The sequence below is a fragment of the Talpa europaea genome (genome assembly GCF_964194135.1).
Source record: "Talpa europaea genome assembly, chromosome: 11".
NCBI lineage: Eukaryota > Metazoa > Chordata > Mammalia > Eulipotyphla > Talpidae > Talpa > Talpa europaea.
Genome location: NC_140078.1, coordinates 9,615,847 through 9,635,160, shown reverse-complemented (window position 1 = coordinate 9,635,160; position 19,314 = coordinate 9,615,847). Strand labels below are relative to the sequence as shown.

Below are 19,314 nucleotides of genomic sequence, written 5' to 3'. Positions count from 1 at the left end.
GCGGAGGGGCGCAGCCTGCTGCAGTCCCCGCGCCCGGACTTGCGGCTGGAAGGTGGGGGAAGGAGCCGGCGCGGGGCCGAGCTGTGTGACAGCCCCCGTCCGGGCTGCGGCGTCTCCTTAAGGGGACACTTGGTGCAGTCGGGGCCCCTCCCCCAGAGCTGCCCGAGGTCCGACCCCAGCTTGAAGCGCCCCCCCCCCCCCCAGGGTTTTCAGCTCTACTTTGCGGAATCTCCCTCTCGCGTCCCCGTGGGTTCTTATTCAGGACGGGGAGCAAGATCACCCCCCTTTCTTCCCTGTTCCCCTTCCCCTCGGCGCCCGAGGGTGGCAGTGAGGTTTCCAGGGTGGGGCGGGGGAGGGGGCAGGCGAATCTCTCCGGGCAGCTCTGCTCGCTTCCCCGGGAGGCCTCAGGAATGGGGTCCCGGCGGCTGAATTCTCCGCGCCGCGGCGTGGACACTGCGGACGCGCTGCGGTGGGTGCGGAGACTCGCCAGGAACCGAGGGGCTTGGAGCGAGTCCTTTCGCCGCTCTGGCCTCCCCCGCCCTCCTCCGCGGTTTCCCGGCTCCGAGGTCTTCGGGGCCAGCCACCTCCTCCGGCTCCCAGGCCCCCCGCCGCCCCCCAGCGGTCTCAGCCATCCATCACGGCTGTCAGCCGCCCCCACCCCCCACCCCCCAGCTGCGCTGCGTCCCTTGCGCACTAGCTCCCCTCCCGCGCCGGCAGTCTGCGCTCGGCGCCTCCAAACGCTCCCCTGGGCATTGCTTGACCCTCTGGACCGAGACTCTTGCAGACCTCCCGGGGATGACCCAGTGGCCCCAAGGGCTGAAAGAGCGGGGTCTTCCAGGGACTGGCAGCCTTGGCTTGAAGTCCTCCGGGTCTTGGATCAAACTCAGAGCCAAGTGGCCACTTGAGAGGGCTGGACACCAGGGGCCCCGTCATTTGTCTAACACTCCCTTACCCCTGGGGCTGAGTAGTATGTGGGGCTTGGAGCTCCCAGCTGACTGCCTCATCCATCTCTCCGGTGACCCTGGAGTTTTCTCATCTGGCAGCTGCCCCCTCCTCCTCATGGGCTCAGGCTGCTAGTGGGGGAGGGGGTTTGGCAAAGTCAAGCCTGCGGCAGTGCCAGGCATCCCGACGCGGAGCCCAGGGAACCAACAAGGGTCATTTCTATCGGGGATCCCCTTCGGATACTTGTATTATGAGGAGAGGGGCTCAGCCGGAGAAATAAGCTCTCTGCTCTCCCAGACATGGACGGTGCGGCGTGATCGCCCAGCCCCAGCTTCCTCTACCCCAGTGATGGCACTTTACTGGGCCTCAGGGATTCTGGGGGTCTCAGGATGCCTAGAGAAGAGGCACCCCAGGAACTTCCTTCAGTTTTACCCTCTCCCCATTACTTTCTAGACTCTGAGTGCAGCGGGCCCTTCTGCAGACCTTCTTTCTGCATGTGAGGTCCAGGGCCCGGAACTAGAGTGGCCAAGGCTGGGGAGACATTTAGGGGCCCAGGTAGAGAAGGCTTCCCAGTGGCACCTGGAGTTGGTGGCAGAGAGCCGTAAGGACCTGCTGGGTTTGAGGGAAGAAGGACTATAGGCTCACCAGCCCCTGGCATCTCGGATTCTAGGTTCTGGAGGATGCAGGAGACATGCGGGCGCTGACCCGGGCAGGTGGGCGAGGAAGGAGTGGCAGAGCTCTGGGCTAACGCAGACCCCAAGGATATTGTCTCTGACCCCAGGTCTTCTTCCCCCTGAGGGTGGGTCACCCTCTCTCCCCCAGTCTTGCCGGGAGATTCCTCCAGGCCCTGCCCCAGGCCCCCCAGGGAGGCTCCTCAGCCGGAGCCGCGAGCCTGTGTCCTCCCGGGGAGCTCTGGCGGCCGCAGCTTAATTGAAAGCCGATTGGGGCTGAGCGCTCCCAGGGGGTGGGGGCGGCGGCCGGGAGGGCTCTGGCTCAGTCTGGCCCTGCCTCTCGCCCGTCTCCCCGACTCCTGGCTCCGGGGAAGGAGGCGAGCTCCCCATTCGCAGTCCTGCGCCTCCGAGAACTCGCGAAGCCAGCCCGGCCCCCCCTCGGCCGGCGCGCGGCGTCCCGGGGAGCGCACGGAACCAGCCCTGGCGGAGGAGCCCCGGCCGCGGCGTCGGGCGCAGACGGCGGGAGGAGAGGCGGGGCCCGGGACCAGCCCGTCGAGCCGCCCCCTCCCCGCCACAGCTCTCTGGCTGGGCTCCCGCCCCGAGTCGGCTCCGCGCTGCGCGCCGCGTTACATAAGCGACTGCGGGCGCGTGGCCTGCTCGGCTCGGCGCTGCGCTCCCGGCCCGCGCGGTCGCCATGGAGACCGGTGCAGGGCCGCCTAGTTGCGGGGTCTTGGGCCAGGACGACCCTGCTCGGGCCGGGTGCAGGCCCTGGGCACCCACGAGGGAGGAGGGGCCTGGAGCTGGGCGCGAGCGGCGAGGCTCTCCTGTGGGCACCCTGGTCCTCAGAGCAGGCGCTGGGGGAGACCCCCCAGCCTTGAGGCGGGAGGGGGGTGCGGGGTGGGGAGCCCTGACTGGGTGGGGCACCACGAACCAGCCTCATCTTCATGATTGTCATAGTAGCAGCAACAGCTGCGCTTGGGTCAGGCGCTCCGGCAGGCAGGATGCGCTTCACCCCCTCAGCAGCCCTGGGGGTGAAGCACCTTCCTCCCTTTGCGAGGGAGGAAACTGAGGCCTAGAGTTTGTTACTTGTGCAATTTGTAGACACTCCCTGGGAAGCTGGAACTGAACTTCAGTCTTGACTTCAGCCCCGCTTCTTAACCTTTAAGGCATTTAATGTCATTTCCCCTCAGCCTCTGCGTGCGCTGAGACACAGGCATCTTATTAGCATTTTAAACGGAGGGATCCACCCCACTTTTAGTTCTCCTGTTTTCTGGCCCCAGAAAACTCTGCTGAGTCTTAGGAGCCAGGAAAAGTCGGAGGGATTTGATCTCCAAAACTTCCCTGAGCACCTACTATGTGCCAGTTTCCCACTAGGAGGATGTGGCTGCTGTTCCTGGCCACTAATACGTGTGAGAACAGGGACGGCGGCACCTCCTCCCTGGGGACCAGGAGTCCTGGGTTATTGGTCGTGGTAGTGGCTGTGGCAGGAGACAGCGGGTGGCGGGCTTCCCTCCAGGGGCAGGGGCTCTTAGTTCCCCTTCCACAACTTTGAGTTGCGGTGGGGTTGCGTCTGTGATGCAGCATGCTCTGGGGATGGCCCCAGACCGGGCAACTAAGGAAGTTTTTCCTCAGGTAGGGAGGTGACAGGCCGGCAGGTGAGGGGACAAGAAATTCAGAATAGTGGGAGATGCAACTTCACTTGGGATTTGGTCATTGGGAAGTTTCCCCGGGGCCCAGGGAGATGTCTGCTGCGCGGGCTCAGCCCTGGGACTGAGGAAGGAGGATGGCTGCAGCCTAGGGAGCGGGCTTAGGGGGTCCCTTGTATCTCTTTGAAAGGGCCTCTCCTTGATCCCCAAGGGACTTTCTTCTTGGGTGATCCATCCACTTCCAACTCACTTTTTCAAAGATTAATTCCCATCTCTTTCTCTTGCCTGCCCCCCCCCCCATTCTAGATTGACCCACATATCCAAGCAGCTTCTGGGAACAGTCACATCCAGCAGCGCCTCACCCTCAGCCAAATCCAGCACCTTCCCCACTTCTAATCTCCCCCCCCCCATTTATTAAAAAGCACCATCAACCATCCATTTACCCATGCTAGGAAACCCAGGAATTATCCTAGATTCCCCCTTCTGCTGTCCTCAAACATATGGCACAGAAATATGTCAGTCATTCTTGAGTCTCCATTGTCCCACATGCTGGTCTGGGTCATTGTCAGCCCTGGCCTGAAGTGCTGAAGGTCTCCGACCAGCTTCAGGATTCCCCGTCTGAAGGCTAGCGTGGTTGCCCTAACGCTGTCTTTCCTCATCACCTTTCTTTCTTTCTTTTTATTAAAAAAAATTTTTACTTTATTTATGCATACAAGAGCTGGGGTACAGGCCAGAGATGCAGGGGGTGAGAGGATTCACCAGAGGCAGAGCAGGGAGCAGAACAGGCAGACTGACGAAATACACTGCTGAGGGGAGCAGCGGGCGAGACAGGAGAGGTCTGCTGCGCCATGTGGGTTGCTCCCTGGCCGGCCTGGGGACCAAACTCGTGCTGCAGAGGCTGCGGATTGCTTCACAGTGCGGTGCTTAACCCCTTGTGCCACCAGGGAGGCCCTTCATCGCCTTTCTTTATCTGAAACTCTTCAGTGACTTCCTCTTGTCCTCTGGGTGAGGCCTCACATCTTGAATCCAGTCTGCTAGTTGTCTAAGGACCCACACTCACCTTCCCAGGCAACTCTTTTCACATGTCATCCCCCGCCTCCACCTTGGCCCACTCCTTCCTCAGACTCCCACCCTGTCAGGCTTCTCTCAGGTCCTCTAGCCTGCTCTATTCACTCTCGCCTCTGGGCCGTTGAACATGCTGTTCTGCTGTTCTCTCTGCCCGGAACACCCTCCCTCCTCCCTCCCAGTCTAGCTCTTACTCATTCTTCAGTTTTCAGCTGACACGTCACTTCCTCTGGGAAGCCTTCCATGACCTCCCAGCCTAGGCTGCCTGCTTCTCCCGTGTTCCCACAGTCCCCTGTTCATCACAGAACTTCACTCTGGATTGGAAGTTCCCGGTGACTGGTCCTCTCCCCTGCTCTTGGTTTCCTTGAGGGTACACAGTGTCTATCTCATGTTTTACTCCACCCTCTGTGTCCACGTTGGCACCTGGTAGATATCCAGTAAATACATGTGGGTTGAAGGTGAACGAGGGGCTAAGGAGGTGTCAAAGGGGGTCACTTCTGCAAGAGGTGGAATATCCCTGGGGTCACAGGTGGTAGAGTTCTCTGCCTCTCTGCCCTGGAAAGAGCACGCTTCCACCCCAAACATCAGTTACATTCAAGGAGGGGACCCTGGAGAGTCTAGGGTGCCCTGGAGAATGAAGCAGGACTCCTTAGAGCAAATGTATTCATTAAACGCCCAGCACACGCCAGGGAGGGCCCAGGCTTTTATCCACGCTGGCAGCTACAGTTCTGCAAGGAGGTATGAGCTCCATTTTCCCAGTGGGCAAAGCGAGCTTCAGAAAGTTGGCTACACAGGCCGGTGTATGCCCAGAGCGGTGGTGCCGACCCTGGGCTCCTCTTGTCTTCTCAGGTGATGGCAACCCCAAGGAGAGCAGCCCCTTCATCAACAGCACCGACACGGAGAAGGGGAAGGAGTATGATGGCAAGAACATGGCCCTGTTCGAGGTGGGCTGCAGGGGGTACTGGGCCCCCACCCTCAAGTCACTGCCCTGCTCACCAGCTGCTTCCTGTCGCTCTGGGAACAGTGCTCTCGCTCTCTGCCTCAGATGCACCTTCTTCCTTGAGCCACCGCACCCTTGTTTCTCCCTTCCGCACCCCCCCCCCATGCCCTTTGCTTTATCCTCTCCCCATCTCAGCCCATCCTCAGTGCTTCTGCCTTCCGGCTCCCCCCACTCACTCCCTGAGGCCCTGACACTGCCACCCCCTCCACAGGAGGAGATGGACACCAGCCCCATGGTGTCCTCCCTGCTCAGTGGCCTGGCCAACTACACCAACCTGCCCCAGGGAAGCAGGGAGCATGAAGAGGCAGAAAACAATGAGGGGGGGAAAAAGAAGCCGGTGCAGGTGAGCGTCTTGGGAAGAAGGGAGGGGCCTGAGGGTGGGCTGGGCGGGGAGGGGGTGGCACCCGGAAAATGGAGGCATGGGGGGTGGAGGGAGGTCGGGGCAGAGATGGAGGGGTGGGGGCTGGAAGGGTAGTAGTGGAGGCCTGAGGCAGGTGAAGGGGCTGGCAGGGCGGGCATGGGGAGAAGCAGCAGGATGGAGTCGCAGAGAAGAGGGAGAGAAGAGCTGGAGAGACGTGGGGGTGCAGCGGGGGAGGGCCGGGGGTGTTGGCGGTGGTTGGGGGCTGCAGAAAAGGACGCTGGCCTCCCGCAGGCTCCCCGCATGGGCACCTTCATGGGCGTGTACCTGCCGTGCCTGCAGAACATCTTCGGTGTCATCCTCTTCCTGCGGCTCACCTGGGTGGTGGGCATCGCGGGCATCATGGAGTCCTTCTGCATGGTCTTCATCTGCTGCTCCTGTGTGAGTGATGCCCTCCCCTCCCCGCCCGCTGACAGCTGGGGCTGAGTGGGACCTGGGGGCGGGAGGAGGCGAGGGTGGGGGGAAGCATGAGAACGGAGCTTTTTATAGGAACCACTGCCTGTCAATTAGGTCTGACCAGTCCTTCCTGCCTCTCCGCGCGGGTCCCTAACCCGTTAACCTGGTCTCCCCTGGGCCCGCGCGGGGGGCTGCGCGATGCAGATTCATTGATGAAAAGGATCAGTGTAGAGAAAGACGTGCATTTCGCTTCTAAGCCCAAGATGGTTAACATTCTCCTAAGTCCAGACTGGAAAAAATAGATTATGTGTCAAAAACAGCTTTGGGACCGAATGGTTCCAGCCCTTTCTAAAAAAATCAAGCATTCACTAAACACCTACTTAATCGACACACTTCACTTCCTCACACATAGCCCTCGAGCCGCCACCTCTGCGTGCTCGGCAACCCGTGCTGCAGCCATGGCTCCTGGTTTATAGAGGAAGAAGCTGAGGCTTAGAGACGTGAAGGGGCTTGCCTGAGGTCAGACCCCTCGCCGGGGGCCGCGCCGGGCCGCCCGGAGCCCTGTGCCGCAGCCGCAGGCTCCTCCACGCGGGTGTGAACAAGAGGCTGTCTCGACAAGGGCTTGGCAGGAGTAGGAGTTGGAACAGGACCAGGGAGAAGCTCGGCGAAGAGGACTTGCGGGCTTGGCGGGTGTTTGTGGACTGTGGGGTTTGGCCCCCAGGCCGCGGCAGCCCCGCCCAGCGGCATTCGATGCTCTCTCTCCTGCAGACCATGCTCACGGCCATCTCGATGAGCGCCATCGCCACCAACGGCGTCGTGCCCGGTATGTCCCTGGGGCTTCCGGAGGGGGGCCTGCCCAGGTGGAGGGAGAAACGGTGCCTCTGGCCTGGGGGGCCGTCAGGAACCAAGCGGGCAATATTGCAGACCTGGGGGTGAGGCCTTGTAGTTCGCAGGTGGGGGCAGCCCTGTGAGGGGAGGGCAGGAAGACGTGCTGGTGTTGAACAGGGCAGTGCAAGATCTCCGCTCTGCCTGAGACCCTCTGCTCCGTCATCCTATTTTCTGAGCCTTGACCTCCTTAGAGGGGTAATTAGCAACATGGTAATTAGTGCTGCGAGATCCACTCACAGTGGCTGTCTGGGGCTCTCACCAGGCCCAGGGCTGCAGCCTGAAAGGCTTGTGTGGCCCAGAGCAACTCCCGACCCCCTCTGTCCGAGCCCCCTCATGCTCTACAGTGGCCCCGCGCCCCTCAAACCTCTTGCTGATACTAGGTTCTTTCTGCAGCTGGCGGCTCCTACTACATGATTTCCAGGTCTCTGGGCCCAGAGTTTGGGGGCGCCGTGGGCCTCTGCTTCTACCTGGGCACTACCTTTGCTGGGGCCATGTACATCCTGGGCACCATCGAAATCCTACTGGTGAGAGGGGCCAAGGAGGAGGTGTGGGCTCCCAGGCTGTCAGTCATTAACTGGTGCTCCCTGGACACCTCCTACAGGCCAGGCCACCCAGGAAGGCTGCAGAGAAATGAGATGTGCTTTGGTCTGTAAAGAGTCCCCAGTCTAGTTGGGGAGGCAAGATCCAGTAATTATGTAACAGGAACAGCTGCCGTTGGTAGGCGCCCACTGGGCTCTTAGCAGAGCTCCCAAGTGCTTCCGAGGCGTTACCGTCCATCCTCATGAGGTTCAGGTGTGAAGATGCCCGCTTCACAAATGAGAAGCTCAGAGAGGTGAAGTGTCTTGTTCAAAGTCGCTCAGCTGCCAAGTTGCAGAGGTGGGTTGAGAGGAGTAAAGTCGCGGTAGGAATAACACCGGTGGTGCCACACAGTAGCCACCATTCTGTGATTGTCTGCTGCATGCAGGGAATGTTCGAAGCCCTCGGGGAGTGTTCACTGTTAGGGCTGACGGCTGGGGGACTGCACAAGGGAGGAAGGATGTGAGGGAGCTGGGCGAAGAAATCTGTCAGGAGTAGAGACTCCAGTACGGCCAGTGGGCAGTGCTTGAAGGAGGGGCCTGCTGACCGGTCACCATCCTTCCTGCCTCTCCCAGGAGGTGGGGGCTTCGCTTCCCGGGCGCAGAGACAGTGGAACTGATGTTTGCAAGCTCCTGCACTGCCCCGGTCCCGTGACCTGCGATACCTCGTCTCATGTCATCCTTGTGGCTCTCCTGAGAATCAGTTGTCCCTGTTCCACAGAGGGGGAAAGCAAGTCTCAGAGATTAAGGAACACAGTGGGAAGATAGGAGCCTTGTCTGTCTCACCTGAAGGCCTGTTCCGGCCCCTCTGCCACACTGCCCGGGAGAACCAGAGCTTAGAGATGTGCAGTTCTGGGTTGAGGGGAAAGGCCCAAAGACAAGGACCCAAATTATGAGAGAACAATAAGAGACTCCCCCAGCTTTCACAAAATTCGATAATTTAAAAAATTATTACAAAAACAGTTCTGCCCATTGCATCTATATTGCATGGTGTCAAAGAATATGAAAAAGGAAATAGCGGTTGGCTGAAGAAAATCACCAAAATCATACATTTTGGTGTATTTCCTTCTAGTTTTTGTTTTTCTACGTGATATTGGATTGTGTTGTAAAATATAACTACGACTTTCCCTAAATAACTCAAAACCTCTTTGTAAATATCATTCATAAGTGAATATAATTTTTGTGAAAATGAAAACATTATATGATAAATACAGTCATTTCCCCCCTTATCGGTAAGGGATGCCTGAAGCCAGGGATAGTACCAGGCCCTGTGCCTTTTCTTCTCCCTAGACACACAGGCCTTTGATAATGCTTAATTTATACATTAGGCACATGAGGGATTTACTACAATAATTAATAATAAAATAGAACAATACTCTGTAATAAGAGTTATGTGAATGTGGTCAGTCTCTCAAACATCTCATTGTACAATATATTTTCCAAGTGTGGTTGACTGCCCATCACTGAAGCTGCAGAAAGCAAAACGGCAGATAAGGGCGGGGGGTCACTTATGTAATGGAGACATTTTGGAAAATACAGATGTGCAAAAAGAATCAAAATTATTATTCCGTTTTACCATTCAGGGAAAACTGTTATTTTGACATATCTACACACATGCAGAACTGTGAATGCATGTATTTGCGTATAAGTACCATGTCTTTATAAAGCTGCGATCATAAGACACGGTCTTTCCTTTTTTAGGTAAATGCCTTTTATTTAATTTTTTAATAGAGGTACCTTGGTTTACCACATTGTATATGGTTTAGGGGTACAGGGTCACACCTCTCCAGATATATGTTACCACACCACCGAGGCATCCCTAGTCCTTCACCAGATTCTATTAAGAACCCTCTCCTCTCTCTGGTAATCAATTCTACGGTCAGATTTCTGGGGTTTGTTGTTGACTTAAAAATCCTTTTTTTTTTCCTCTATGTTCTTAAAAACCGTTCTTATCTAACATAACATCCATGGCCTTTTTAGTCAATTCATATACATTTATGCCATCTTTTTCATATAGACTAGTCTACATGGAAAGAATGTAGTGATTGTTTTACCCCATCCTTTAGTGATGAATATCTAATTAATTTTTTACTTTTTATTAGAGGTAATAAAAATAAATAACCATTAAGAATTATACTTGGTGGCAAAAATAATAGAAATTATCATGGCTCCCAACATCTTTGCAATGTATTTTTCATGACTGTGTAATAGTCCTTACAGGATAGGCCACTTTCCTGCTGGATGTCATTTCTAGCCTTGCACTACTATAAAATATTCTGTGACAAATGTTTTTTCCACAAACCCTGCATGCACCTCAGATTATTTCCTCGGGACCATGTTCAGTTGGCTACTGGGTTACTCACCAGGCCTCCTCACCCCCTTCCCACAGGCTTACCTCTTCCCAGCAATGGCCATTTTTAAGGCGGAAGATGCCAGCGGGGAAGCAGCAGCTATGTTGAACAATATGCGTGTGTATGGCACCTGTGTGCTCACCTGCATGGCCACCGTGGTATTTGTGGGTGTGAAGTATGTCAACAAGTTTGCCCTTGTCTTCCTGGGTTGTGTCATCCTCTCCATCCTGGCCATCTACGCTGGGGTCATCAAGTCTGCCTTCGACCCACCTAACTTCCCGTGAGTGCTGACTCTTTGAGTCTAAGGCATCGTCTTCCTCCCTGGCCCAGTTTGGGGGTCTTCACACCAGCCTTCTCCATCTCTCAGAATATGTGTGGTTGTGAATTCAGAGCAAGCTCCCTTGGGAAGAAAAATCTCCCCTGGTTTGGGGGAAATCTGTTCAGGATGGGAATATTTCTGGAGGTGGGCACAGTTTCCCTTGTGAAGGTCAGCTGCTTGTTGGTGGGGTGGACTCAGGAAACACTAAGTGGGAATGATTTCTGAAGGGATGAGTTCGGTGTTAGAGAAACATCTTCTGGGGACCTCCTGGGATGGGGCACCGCCTTGGTGTGGGATACCTTCTCTACAATGGGAAAGGACATAGAATAGAGGGTCTGGGGCTTCGGATCCCTGGTGGTTCTGCATCTCTCCCTCTAGAATAGTTTCTCCTATGCCCCAAGGCGCACAGAGACCGTTGTCCATGGTGCTGAAACATAGATTGCGCTAAAGCTGTTGTTCTCCTGCTGTGACTGCATATTAGAATCATTTGGGGAGAGCTTTGAAAAACACTGATTTTGGGCTCTGTCCCAATTAAATCAGAATTTGGATACAGAGCCCTGGCATCTGTGTTTTTTGAAAGCTCCCCCACCCTGCCCCCCGTGGTTCTAGTGTGAATTCAGGGCGAGGTTCACTCCCTCTCCCTCCCTTGTTTCTCTCCCTAGGATCTGCCTCCTGGGGAACCGCACACTGTCTCGCCATGGTTTTGATGTTTGTGCCAAGTTGGCTTGGGAAGGAAATGAGACAGTGACCACACGGCTCTGGGGCCTTTTCTGCTCCTCCCGCTTCCTCAACGCCACCTGTGATGAGTACTTCACCCGAAACAATGTCACAGAGATCCAGGGCATTCCTGGAGCTGCCAGTGGCCTCATCAAAGGTCTGGGGGGAGGGAAAAGGGTTGGGGTCCAGGTTGCACTGCAGGGATTGTGGGTTGAACAGTCAGGATTAAGGGATTCTCTTTGGGATTAGTCTCATAGCAATCAGTTTTCATTGAGCAACTACTCTGCCCTTGAATCATGAAGGGGTAGAGATGAGACTTCACCCATCTCAACCACCTGGTAGGGAAGAAAGTCATCCATTTAATAAGTATTCATTAAGCACCTATTAAGAGCCAACACTGCCCTGAGCATGAGGAACCTAACATAAATAAGTCATAGTTCTTGACCTCAAGGAGTCTAATGGCAGAGACAGATTATGAGCAAATAAATTGTGATCGGTGCAGATGTGCTTCAACATGAACAGAGATGTCCCAGGAGAGCGAGTGGTCAGGTGTAGAAAGCTGCGAGATAAGGCTTCCTGGACTCATCCGAGGAGGGTTTTGAAGGACAAATAAGAGATTTTCTGTTATATTAGGGGAATGAGGGAATTGCAGGCAGAAGAACAGCTTGCCTGAAAGCTTGCAGGCATGGAAAGGCACATCATGTCCTTCCAAGCACAAGTAATGTGGTATGACTGGGGCATACCGTGCAAAGGAGGGAGAGGCAAGAAATGATATAGGGGGGTTGGAATGAGCTGGACTGTGGGCCTTGGTGCCCTGTTGAGGAGTTTGGGCTGGGACCCAAGAATAGTGAGAACCACCAAAGGGTTTCAAGTAAGGAAAGTATTTGTTTACCCCTCTAGACTGGAGCTTAGGGAATGTTGGTGGAAATAAAATAGTGCCAAGACTCGGGGAGGGGGAGAGGAGAGGTGGTTGACCTTGACCCTTCTCGTTCACACTGGACCCCCTGACCCCAGAGTATGGGAACCCCGACTTCTGGTCTTTCTCCTGCACATCCTGCCCCTCCCTGCCCACAGAAAACCTCTGGAGCTCCTACCTGACCAAGGGGGTGATTGTGGAGCGGCGAGGGATGCCCTCAGTGGGCCTGGCAGATGGCGCCCCTGTCGACATGGACCATCCCTATGTCTTCAGTGATATGACCTCCTACTTCACCCTGCTGGTTGGCATCTACTTCCCCTCTGTCACAGGTGAATGGTTGCTCAGAGAGGGGGGGCTCTGCCCGGGAGTGGAGGGGTAGGAGAAAGTCAGTGATGATGTGGGGAATTTCTTAGTCCAGCAACTTCATTACATAGGCAGAAGCCAATGATTCCATTCCCATGTGAAAGAATTTGGTTGGAATTCCATTCCATTAATCTCAGATGAGGGAATTAAGGCCAGGAGAAGCCAAGCAATGTGCCCAAGTCCTCACTGTATGCCAGGACTAGATCCCAGTCTTTGTGACTCCGAAGCTGGTGTCTCCCTCTTGGTCTGCCAGCCCCCCTGTCCTAGCTGCTTCTCTGTTCACAGGGATCATGGCTGGTTCTAACCGCTCCGGGGACCTGCGGGATGCCCAGAAATCAATTCCCACGGGCACCATCCTGGCCATCGCCACCACCTCTGCCGTCTGTATCCTGCACTGCTGGGCCGGGGCCACTGTGGGCAGGGATTCTAGAGGGAGGGCATCTGGGGCAGGGCCTGGCCGCTCAGCAGCAGTGAGCGGAAGGGTGGCACCACCCAGAGGATTCTCCTTTATCCTTTGCTGCAGACATCAGCTCCGTTGTTCTGTTTGGGGCCTGTATAGAGGGGGTCGTTCTGCGGGACAAGTAAGTAAGGGAATCAGAGTTGATCCTATCCTGGGGGGTGGGCACAGAGGACAAGTTCTAGGAGACAGATTCAGCAGGGATTGATGGCCTGTGCTGGGGGCCCGGTGAGAGTGAGGCGGCAGAGGATTGCTTGCAAACCCACCTTCTGATATGGTATCTCACCTTTCTCATGTCACTCAAGTTCAAGAAGCTTGGTGTCTCATTTCCTTTAGGATAACGATGCTCTTCTTTTTCTTTAAAATCTGTTAATTCATTCACTTGGCTGTCTGTAGGTTGGCCACTGTCCCGGGTCCTGGGGAAACAAAGACATATGAGGCATGATATTGTCCTGAAGGAGCGCTTTGGGGGTGGTAACCACACCTCTCCACACACTTGAAATGCAGAGCAATAGGGGTGGTGGTAAAGTGAAGTGCAGGGGTGACGGGTGAGCACAGGGGGCTGCAGACCAGTCCTCAGCAGGCCTCCCAGAGGGTGAGGCTGAAAGCGCCTTATACACATTTTTCTCTCTTCTCCCCGCTTTGAATGTTGAGCAAAGATTACTTAGGTGACTGGGAGGGGGTGGGCACACACATGTGCCTGTAGCTACAAGCAGCTCAGAACTTCTGAAGCTCACACTCTGACACCTACACAGCCAGGGAGGGGAAGTCGCAGATCCCAGCACAGACAGCAGTTTCCATGATACCATCCTGGAAAATAGGGCCCCCTTGAGGCTGGGCACCTAGGCGGGACCTCGTCCTGGAGGCCTGGTTTTCAGTACCAGGAAATTGGATTTTTAAAAAGACGGAGAAAATCCCAGAGGGTTTTAAGTAGGGAGTGACCTGGTCAAAGGGACAATTTGCATATATCACACCCTGGCAGCTTAACCTCCACTTAGCTCATTTGATTTAATTGTAGCCCTCCCACAAGATTTCAGCGGACTTGGCAGGGCACCCAGAGTAGCCCTTTGTCAGATTCTTGAAGCCACCAACCAAAGCCTGCTTGGACATAACTGCCCACCTTTGGGGGCAGGGCTCTCCTACCTGCTGCGTCAGCACCCCCCTTTTAAGAGGGTCCATGTTAGGAAGTTCTTTCCTTTGATTCTCACGCCACACACCTTCACCCCATGATGAGGCCAGGACCCTAATTTTTCAGATGAAGACACTGAGGTTCTAAGAGATTTGCCCAGGGCGACATCATGTTATGTGATGGCACGTCACGCAATATTAATCGTGGACCACTTGCTAGCACCTGTCACCCCACATTCCACACACGTGTTACCTCCTTTCCTCTTCTCACCAACTGTATGAGAAGGTTTGGAGTGAGCTTCTGAGACAAGGAGAGGTTACGTGACTTCTCAAGGTCACAGGACAGAAAGTGTCCTGGGTTTTTGTCTCCCCCTCATCTTACTCAGCTCAGCCCCCTGGGAGCCATGCAGTGGTGTGGGGGACCTGCCCTGGACATGCAGGTGGTGTTGCTCCCTCAGATCTCCTGTCCCCCCGCTGTTTCATTCCAGGTTTGGTGAAGCTGTGAACGGCAACCTGGTGGTGGGCACGCTGGCCTGGCCGTCCCCCTGGGTCATCGTCATCGGATCCTTCTTCTCCACCTGTGGGGCTGGGCTGCAGAGCCTCACGGGGGCCCCCCGCCTGCTGCAGGCCATCTCCCGTGATGGCATAGTGCCCTTCCTGCAGGTCAGTGAGGGCAGAGGGTGAGAGAAGAGCCGGCACTCCCCACCAGCCAGCCGGGCCCCTGCCGGGGACGCCGCACAGCAAGCCAGAGCTGTGCCCAGCCTGGAGCTGGTCTGCTCTGGCTGCAGCAGGAAGAGTGGGTGCTGTGTTTAGGGTTTGGCCCATGGTCAGTACCACCTCTTTGGGCAGAGTTGTCTGCTCTTGCGGAAAAATAAAGGGCAAGAAAAGCGTGGCCCTCTCCGTGGTACTTAGAAAAAGGTTCCTGACACACAGCCTTGGCCGCTGCTGGCCTCCCGTAGCCTCTCTCCCATCTGTCCCCCCGCCCCCCCCCGAGCCTTCTCTCTCCTCGAGGGACCCCTTGAACTTCCCTGCATTTGGGTGCCAATGTCAGGGTGGCATTCCCTTGGCTCCCCCTAAAGGATGCGGACACAGAATCATCTCCCTGCCTCCTCCTTGATCAGGGGACTCCTGCTTCCGCCGCGCTGGTCCCCAAGGCTGGAGGAGAGAGACAAGAAGTCCTACAGGCCTCAGGCCCCCTGACAGTTGCTCTGTCCCCAGGTCTTTGGCCACGGCAAAGCCAACGGCGAGCCCACGTGGGCCTTGCTCCTGACCGCCTGCATCTGCGAGATCGGCATCCTCATCGCCTCCCTGGACGAGGTGGCCCCCATCCTCTCCATGTGCGTGCTGGCCCCGCCCGCGTCACCCCTGGGTGTCTCTGCCCGGATCCTCCAGCTGGGACCCGGGACAGCCCACCCCCCCACCTTAGTCACAGGAGCCATCTTTTCTCAGATGGGACTTCATTCCCCCACGCGGGGTGTGTTGTAGGGGGATTTGACCTTTGAACCCCGTCCTAAGCACCAGAATGTGATTCAGCACCCCCTCATTTCTTTTCCTCTCCCCCCCCCATAGCCCCTGTCTTTCCCTGTTTCTCTTTCTGCCTCCCCTGGCATCTCTGTCTCTCCGGGGCCTTTCTGTGTTCTAGGTTCTTCCTAATGTGCTACATGTTTGTGAATCTGGCCTGCGCGGTGCAGACGCTGCTGAGGACGCCCAACTGGAGGCCCCGCTTTCGCTATTACCACTGGTTGGTGCCGCTTCCTGAAGCCCCACCCCGCAGGCCATGGTCTCATCCTGCCTCACCCCCACCCCCGCCCTGGGTCTAAGGATCCCAAACTTAAATAGGGGGTCCCGTTTTCTGCAGCTTGTATAGCCCACCCAGCATGGGGAGGGCCTTGGTCACTCATAACGTAACGCAGTGTAACCAGTATCGGCCAGTTCCTTCCCTCATCTGGAAAGCTCCGTGTCTAGATGGGAGGCGGGAGTGACAGCAACACCCACCTTAGGGGACCCGTGTGGACAGGACAGGGCTTGGCGCACGGGAGAGGCTCTTTACTGGATGCCGGGCGGCTTCTGGCCAGTCCACTCAGTGGGCTTCGGTCTCCATGAGCCCTTGGGGCAGGCAGGGCAGGAATGATGGTGCTTGGTCCACGAAAAGGAAACGGAGTCTCAAACGGGCCCAGTGTGGCCCTGCAGGACAGTGGCGGCAGGGCCAGAATCTGGGTGGCCTGACTCCCATCTCAACGCTCCTGCTTGGCGGGGCTTACGCCTGGGGCACACGCTCCCGGGGAGACCCTGTCTCCAGCCCGCCCCGCAAACCCCTGCTTCAGAACCCTCCCAGCAGGGCAGGTGGCAGGGTCTAAGGCCCTGGGCGGGGCGGCGTGCCCACTGAGGGTGGGGCTCGCTGTCCGGTGGGGTCTCACGGGGAGGATGGTGTGAGGCCCCCAGAGCTGGCCGTAGTGCCCCGGGTCTCGCCTAGGCCCTGCCCCATCTAATCTCGCAGCTGGCACCTGTGACAGCCCCAGGGCTCAGAGGCTGGGTCTCCCCCCCCTGTCCAGGACACTCTCCTTCCTGGGCATGAGCCTCTGCCTGGCCCTCATGTTCATCTGCTCCTGGTACTACGCGCTGGTGGCCATGCTCATCGCCGGCCTCATCTACAAGTACATCGAGTACCGCGGGTAGGTGTGGAAGTGGGGCGCTGGGAGACACGGAGGGGAGACAGGGCGAGGAGGGGACAAGGAGGGGAGGGCTGAAAGTTAAGCAACTTTCCAAAAAACTTAGTCAAGGCTTGGCCAAGTCAGGTGGCAGGAGCGGCTTGCTGGCCCTTTCGTGCTGAGCTGCCTGGGGCAACCATGGCAGTGTGGGTGTCTCTCCCTGCTGCCCCCGGCTCTTGGCCCTCAAGTGATGTCCCCTCGTGGCTCCCAGGGCCGAGAAGGAGTGGGGCGATGGGATCCGAGGCCTGTCTCTCAGCGCTGCTCGCTACGCCCTCTTACGCCTGGAGGAAGGGCCCCCACACACCAAGAACTGGAGGTCAGTGGTGGGGGTGATGCTGGGGCCTGGGGGGCTGGAGAGGAAGGAAGCAGGGCCTGACCACCCCACTTGCTCTGTTTTGCTGAGTGGGTTCCTGCACAGAGTGTGCCCTGAGCCTCTCTTCCTCGAGACTCAGCCCTGTCAGAGCCCTTCTAACGGAAGCGGGGCAGGCCCAGGACTCCACTCATCTTTAGGTTCGCTTTGCCAAGAGGAAGGCCTAGAACGCTGGACTCTGCCTCGGACGTCGTGGGCGTGTCCTTGCTTATGTCTGCTAAACCCGGCTGCCATTGTTTGGCCTATGGTTCTGCTAGACCAGGGCTCTGCATCATTTGTCTGTGAATGTTCCAGCGCTCAGCACAGGGTCTAGCCCAGAGTCGGTGCTTCGAGGATGCTGTTGAGCGGATGGGTAGCTGGAGGGATGGGGTGGCTCAATGAATCAGGAAGTGAATGGCCAGACAGATGGGTGGATGGCTAAGTGTGTCTGTATGGGAGGGCTGGGCAGAGAGATGGATGTGTGACTGGGTGGTGGTAGGTGGGCGTGTGGATAATTGAGTGAATAATACGTGCGTAGGTAAATTAATATGGATATGACTGGGTGACTGAAGGATGAAATACATGGGTGGGTGGTTGAATGGATGGATGGATGAGCGAGGTGAATGGAGGGCTGGAGGGTGGGTGGTGGGCGGGTGGATGGGTGGACAGATGGGTGTGTAGGAGATGGACGGATGGATGTTCAGGTGTATGGTGGGAGGGGGTCTGGGTCCACGGGGCTAGAGAGAATGGCAGGCTGGGACCTCATCTGTGTAAGGGGGTGGTGGCTGGGCAGGCGGTGACCCTGCACCCTCTTTAGGCCGCAGCTGCTGGTGCTGGTGCGTGTGGACCAAGACCAGAACGTGGTGCACCCACAGCTGCTCTCGTTGACCTCCCAGCTCAAGGCAGGGAAGGGGCTGACCATTGTGGGCTCTGTCCTTGAGGGCACCTTTCTGGACAACCATCCCCAGGCCCAGCGGGCAGAGGAGGTGAGCAGAGGCCCCGGGGGAGCGGGAAGGACAGGGCGTGTAGGAGTGGCCTTGCCCCGACACTTTCCTTCCAAACCACCCCTGGGACCAAAGGGAGTGCAGGCTGCGTGGCCCTGTCCTTAGAAGAGGAGTCTCCGGGCCTGGGGAGCGAGCCCCTTAGAATCCGGCGTGCAGAGCCAAGGACCCGGGGAGTCAGAAGGGCCCGTTGTATGGGTAAGGAAACTGAGGTTTGGAGAGGAAGTCAGGTCCCTTAGAAAACCAGGACTGTTGGGTCCTACTCCAGGCCTTTTCCTGCCAAGGTACAACTCTTCCCATTCGTGGATTCCTCCCATCCCCACGCATCGGGGTCTGTAGTGTGAGCATCCACACTGGGCGCAGGAAGAAACTGAGGCCCAGAGGGGGACAGCAGCTTGCTGGCTGGGAGCAGTCAGGATTCCGAGCTGGGCTCTCCAGCTCTTGTCCCCGGCCCTCGCCCACGCCGCGGAGCCGTGTCCAGAGCCATGTCGCCAGGCAGCCGGTGCCCATGACCCCAGGCACCAGCAGGGGTCTGTGACCTGGGAGTAGCAGGGAAGTGGTTTCTGTCTGCAGTCAGGCCTCTCCCCCCAGGGCTTTGCAAGAGCAAAGAGAGGAAAAGAGGCCCAAGGGAGACGAGGCAGGAGGGGCACCGCTAAGAGCTCATGACAGTTGCTCTTTCGCCTCACTGGGCTGTTCACAATGAGCTGTGAGGGCCCAGAGCCGGAGGCCCTCATGGGTCAGTTTAGCGCCACAGGCTGTGGCTGAGCAGGTGCGTCAGAATGGCCCCCGGGGCCCCAGATCAGAACTGCAGAGCGGCCGAGTGCGCTGAGTGTTCACAGCAGCGTGCTTCCGGAGGGCACAGAACTCTTTCTACTTTTTTTCTTTCAAAAAATTGTGTTTTTTTTTTTTAAATTGATATAGTTTGATTGGCAACACTACATGATTTAGGGGTACAGGGTTCAGATGCATGTTACCATACCCACCACCAAAGCCCCATAATCCTCTACCAGTTCTCTCTCTTCCTGAAAGAGGTAGCTGTCCTGATCCGCATTTGACAGGTGAGAAAACAATTCAGAGAGGTTAGGTGATTTGTCCTGTATCACACAGCCAGGAGGTGGCAGAGGCAGGTAGGAACTGAAGGGCCATCTGTTTGACAGCAGGGCAGAGTGGGGGATGGAGCAGAGCCTTGGGGTTGAACCCTACAGTGATACCCATTAGCTGTGTGGCCTTAAGTTGTAATTGCTCTGAGCCTCAGTTTCCTCCTCTGTAAAAGGAAGGTAATGAAATACTTCCCTTGGACCTCCCTGGCACCGCAGGTGGATGAGTGCAGCGCTGTGAAGCTGTCCGCAGCCTCTGCAGCGCGGGTTCGATCCCCTACCGGCCAGGGAGAGTCCCAATTGGCGC

General features: G+C 56.7%; 1 protein-coding gene across 3 annotated transcripts in view; it reads left to right on the top strand.

Annotated features, from left to right (window-relative positions):
• The window catches only part of SLC12A5 (solute carrier family 12 member 5), a gene marked incomplete at both ends in the record, with an annotated part of 32,967 nt that overhangs the window by 7,477 nt on the left and 6,176 nt on the right, over positions 1-19,314 (top strand). For all 3 annotated transcript variants that reach the window (XM_084246800.1, XM_084246799.1, XM_084246801.1), the window contains 16 exons: positions 5,174-5,268; positions 5,536-5,667; positions 5,977-6,123; positions 6,907-6,961; positions 7,420-7,550; positions 9,991-10,232; positions 10,934-11,145; positions 12,063-12,233; positions 12,553-12,651; positions 12,791-12,848; positions 14,341-14,515; positions 15,071-15,189; positions 15,495-15,593; positions 16,405-16,524; positions 16,772-16,876; positions 17,727-17,895. In XM_084246800.1, coding sequence (XP_084102926.1) covers positions 5,174-5,268; positions 5,536-5,667; positions 5,977-6,123; positions 6,907-6,961; positions 7,420-7,550; positions 9,991-10,232; positions 10,934-11,145; positions 12,063-12,233; positions 12,553-12,651; positions 12,791-12,848; positions 14,341-14,515; positions 15,071-15,189; positions 15,495-15,593; positions 16,405-16,524; positions 16,772-16,876; positions 17,727-17,895 — 2,129 coding nt within the window. The remainder of the gene's footprint in view (positions 1-5,173; positions 5,269-5,535; positions 5,668-5,976; positions 6,124-6,906; positions 6,962-7,419; positions 7,551-9,990; positions 10,233-10,933; positions 11,146-12,062; positions 12,234-12,552; positions 12,652-12,790; positions 12,849-14,340; positions 14,516-15,070; positions 15,190-15,494; positions 15,594-16,404; positions 16,525-16,771; positions 16,877-17,726; positions 17,896-19,314) is intronic.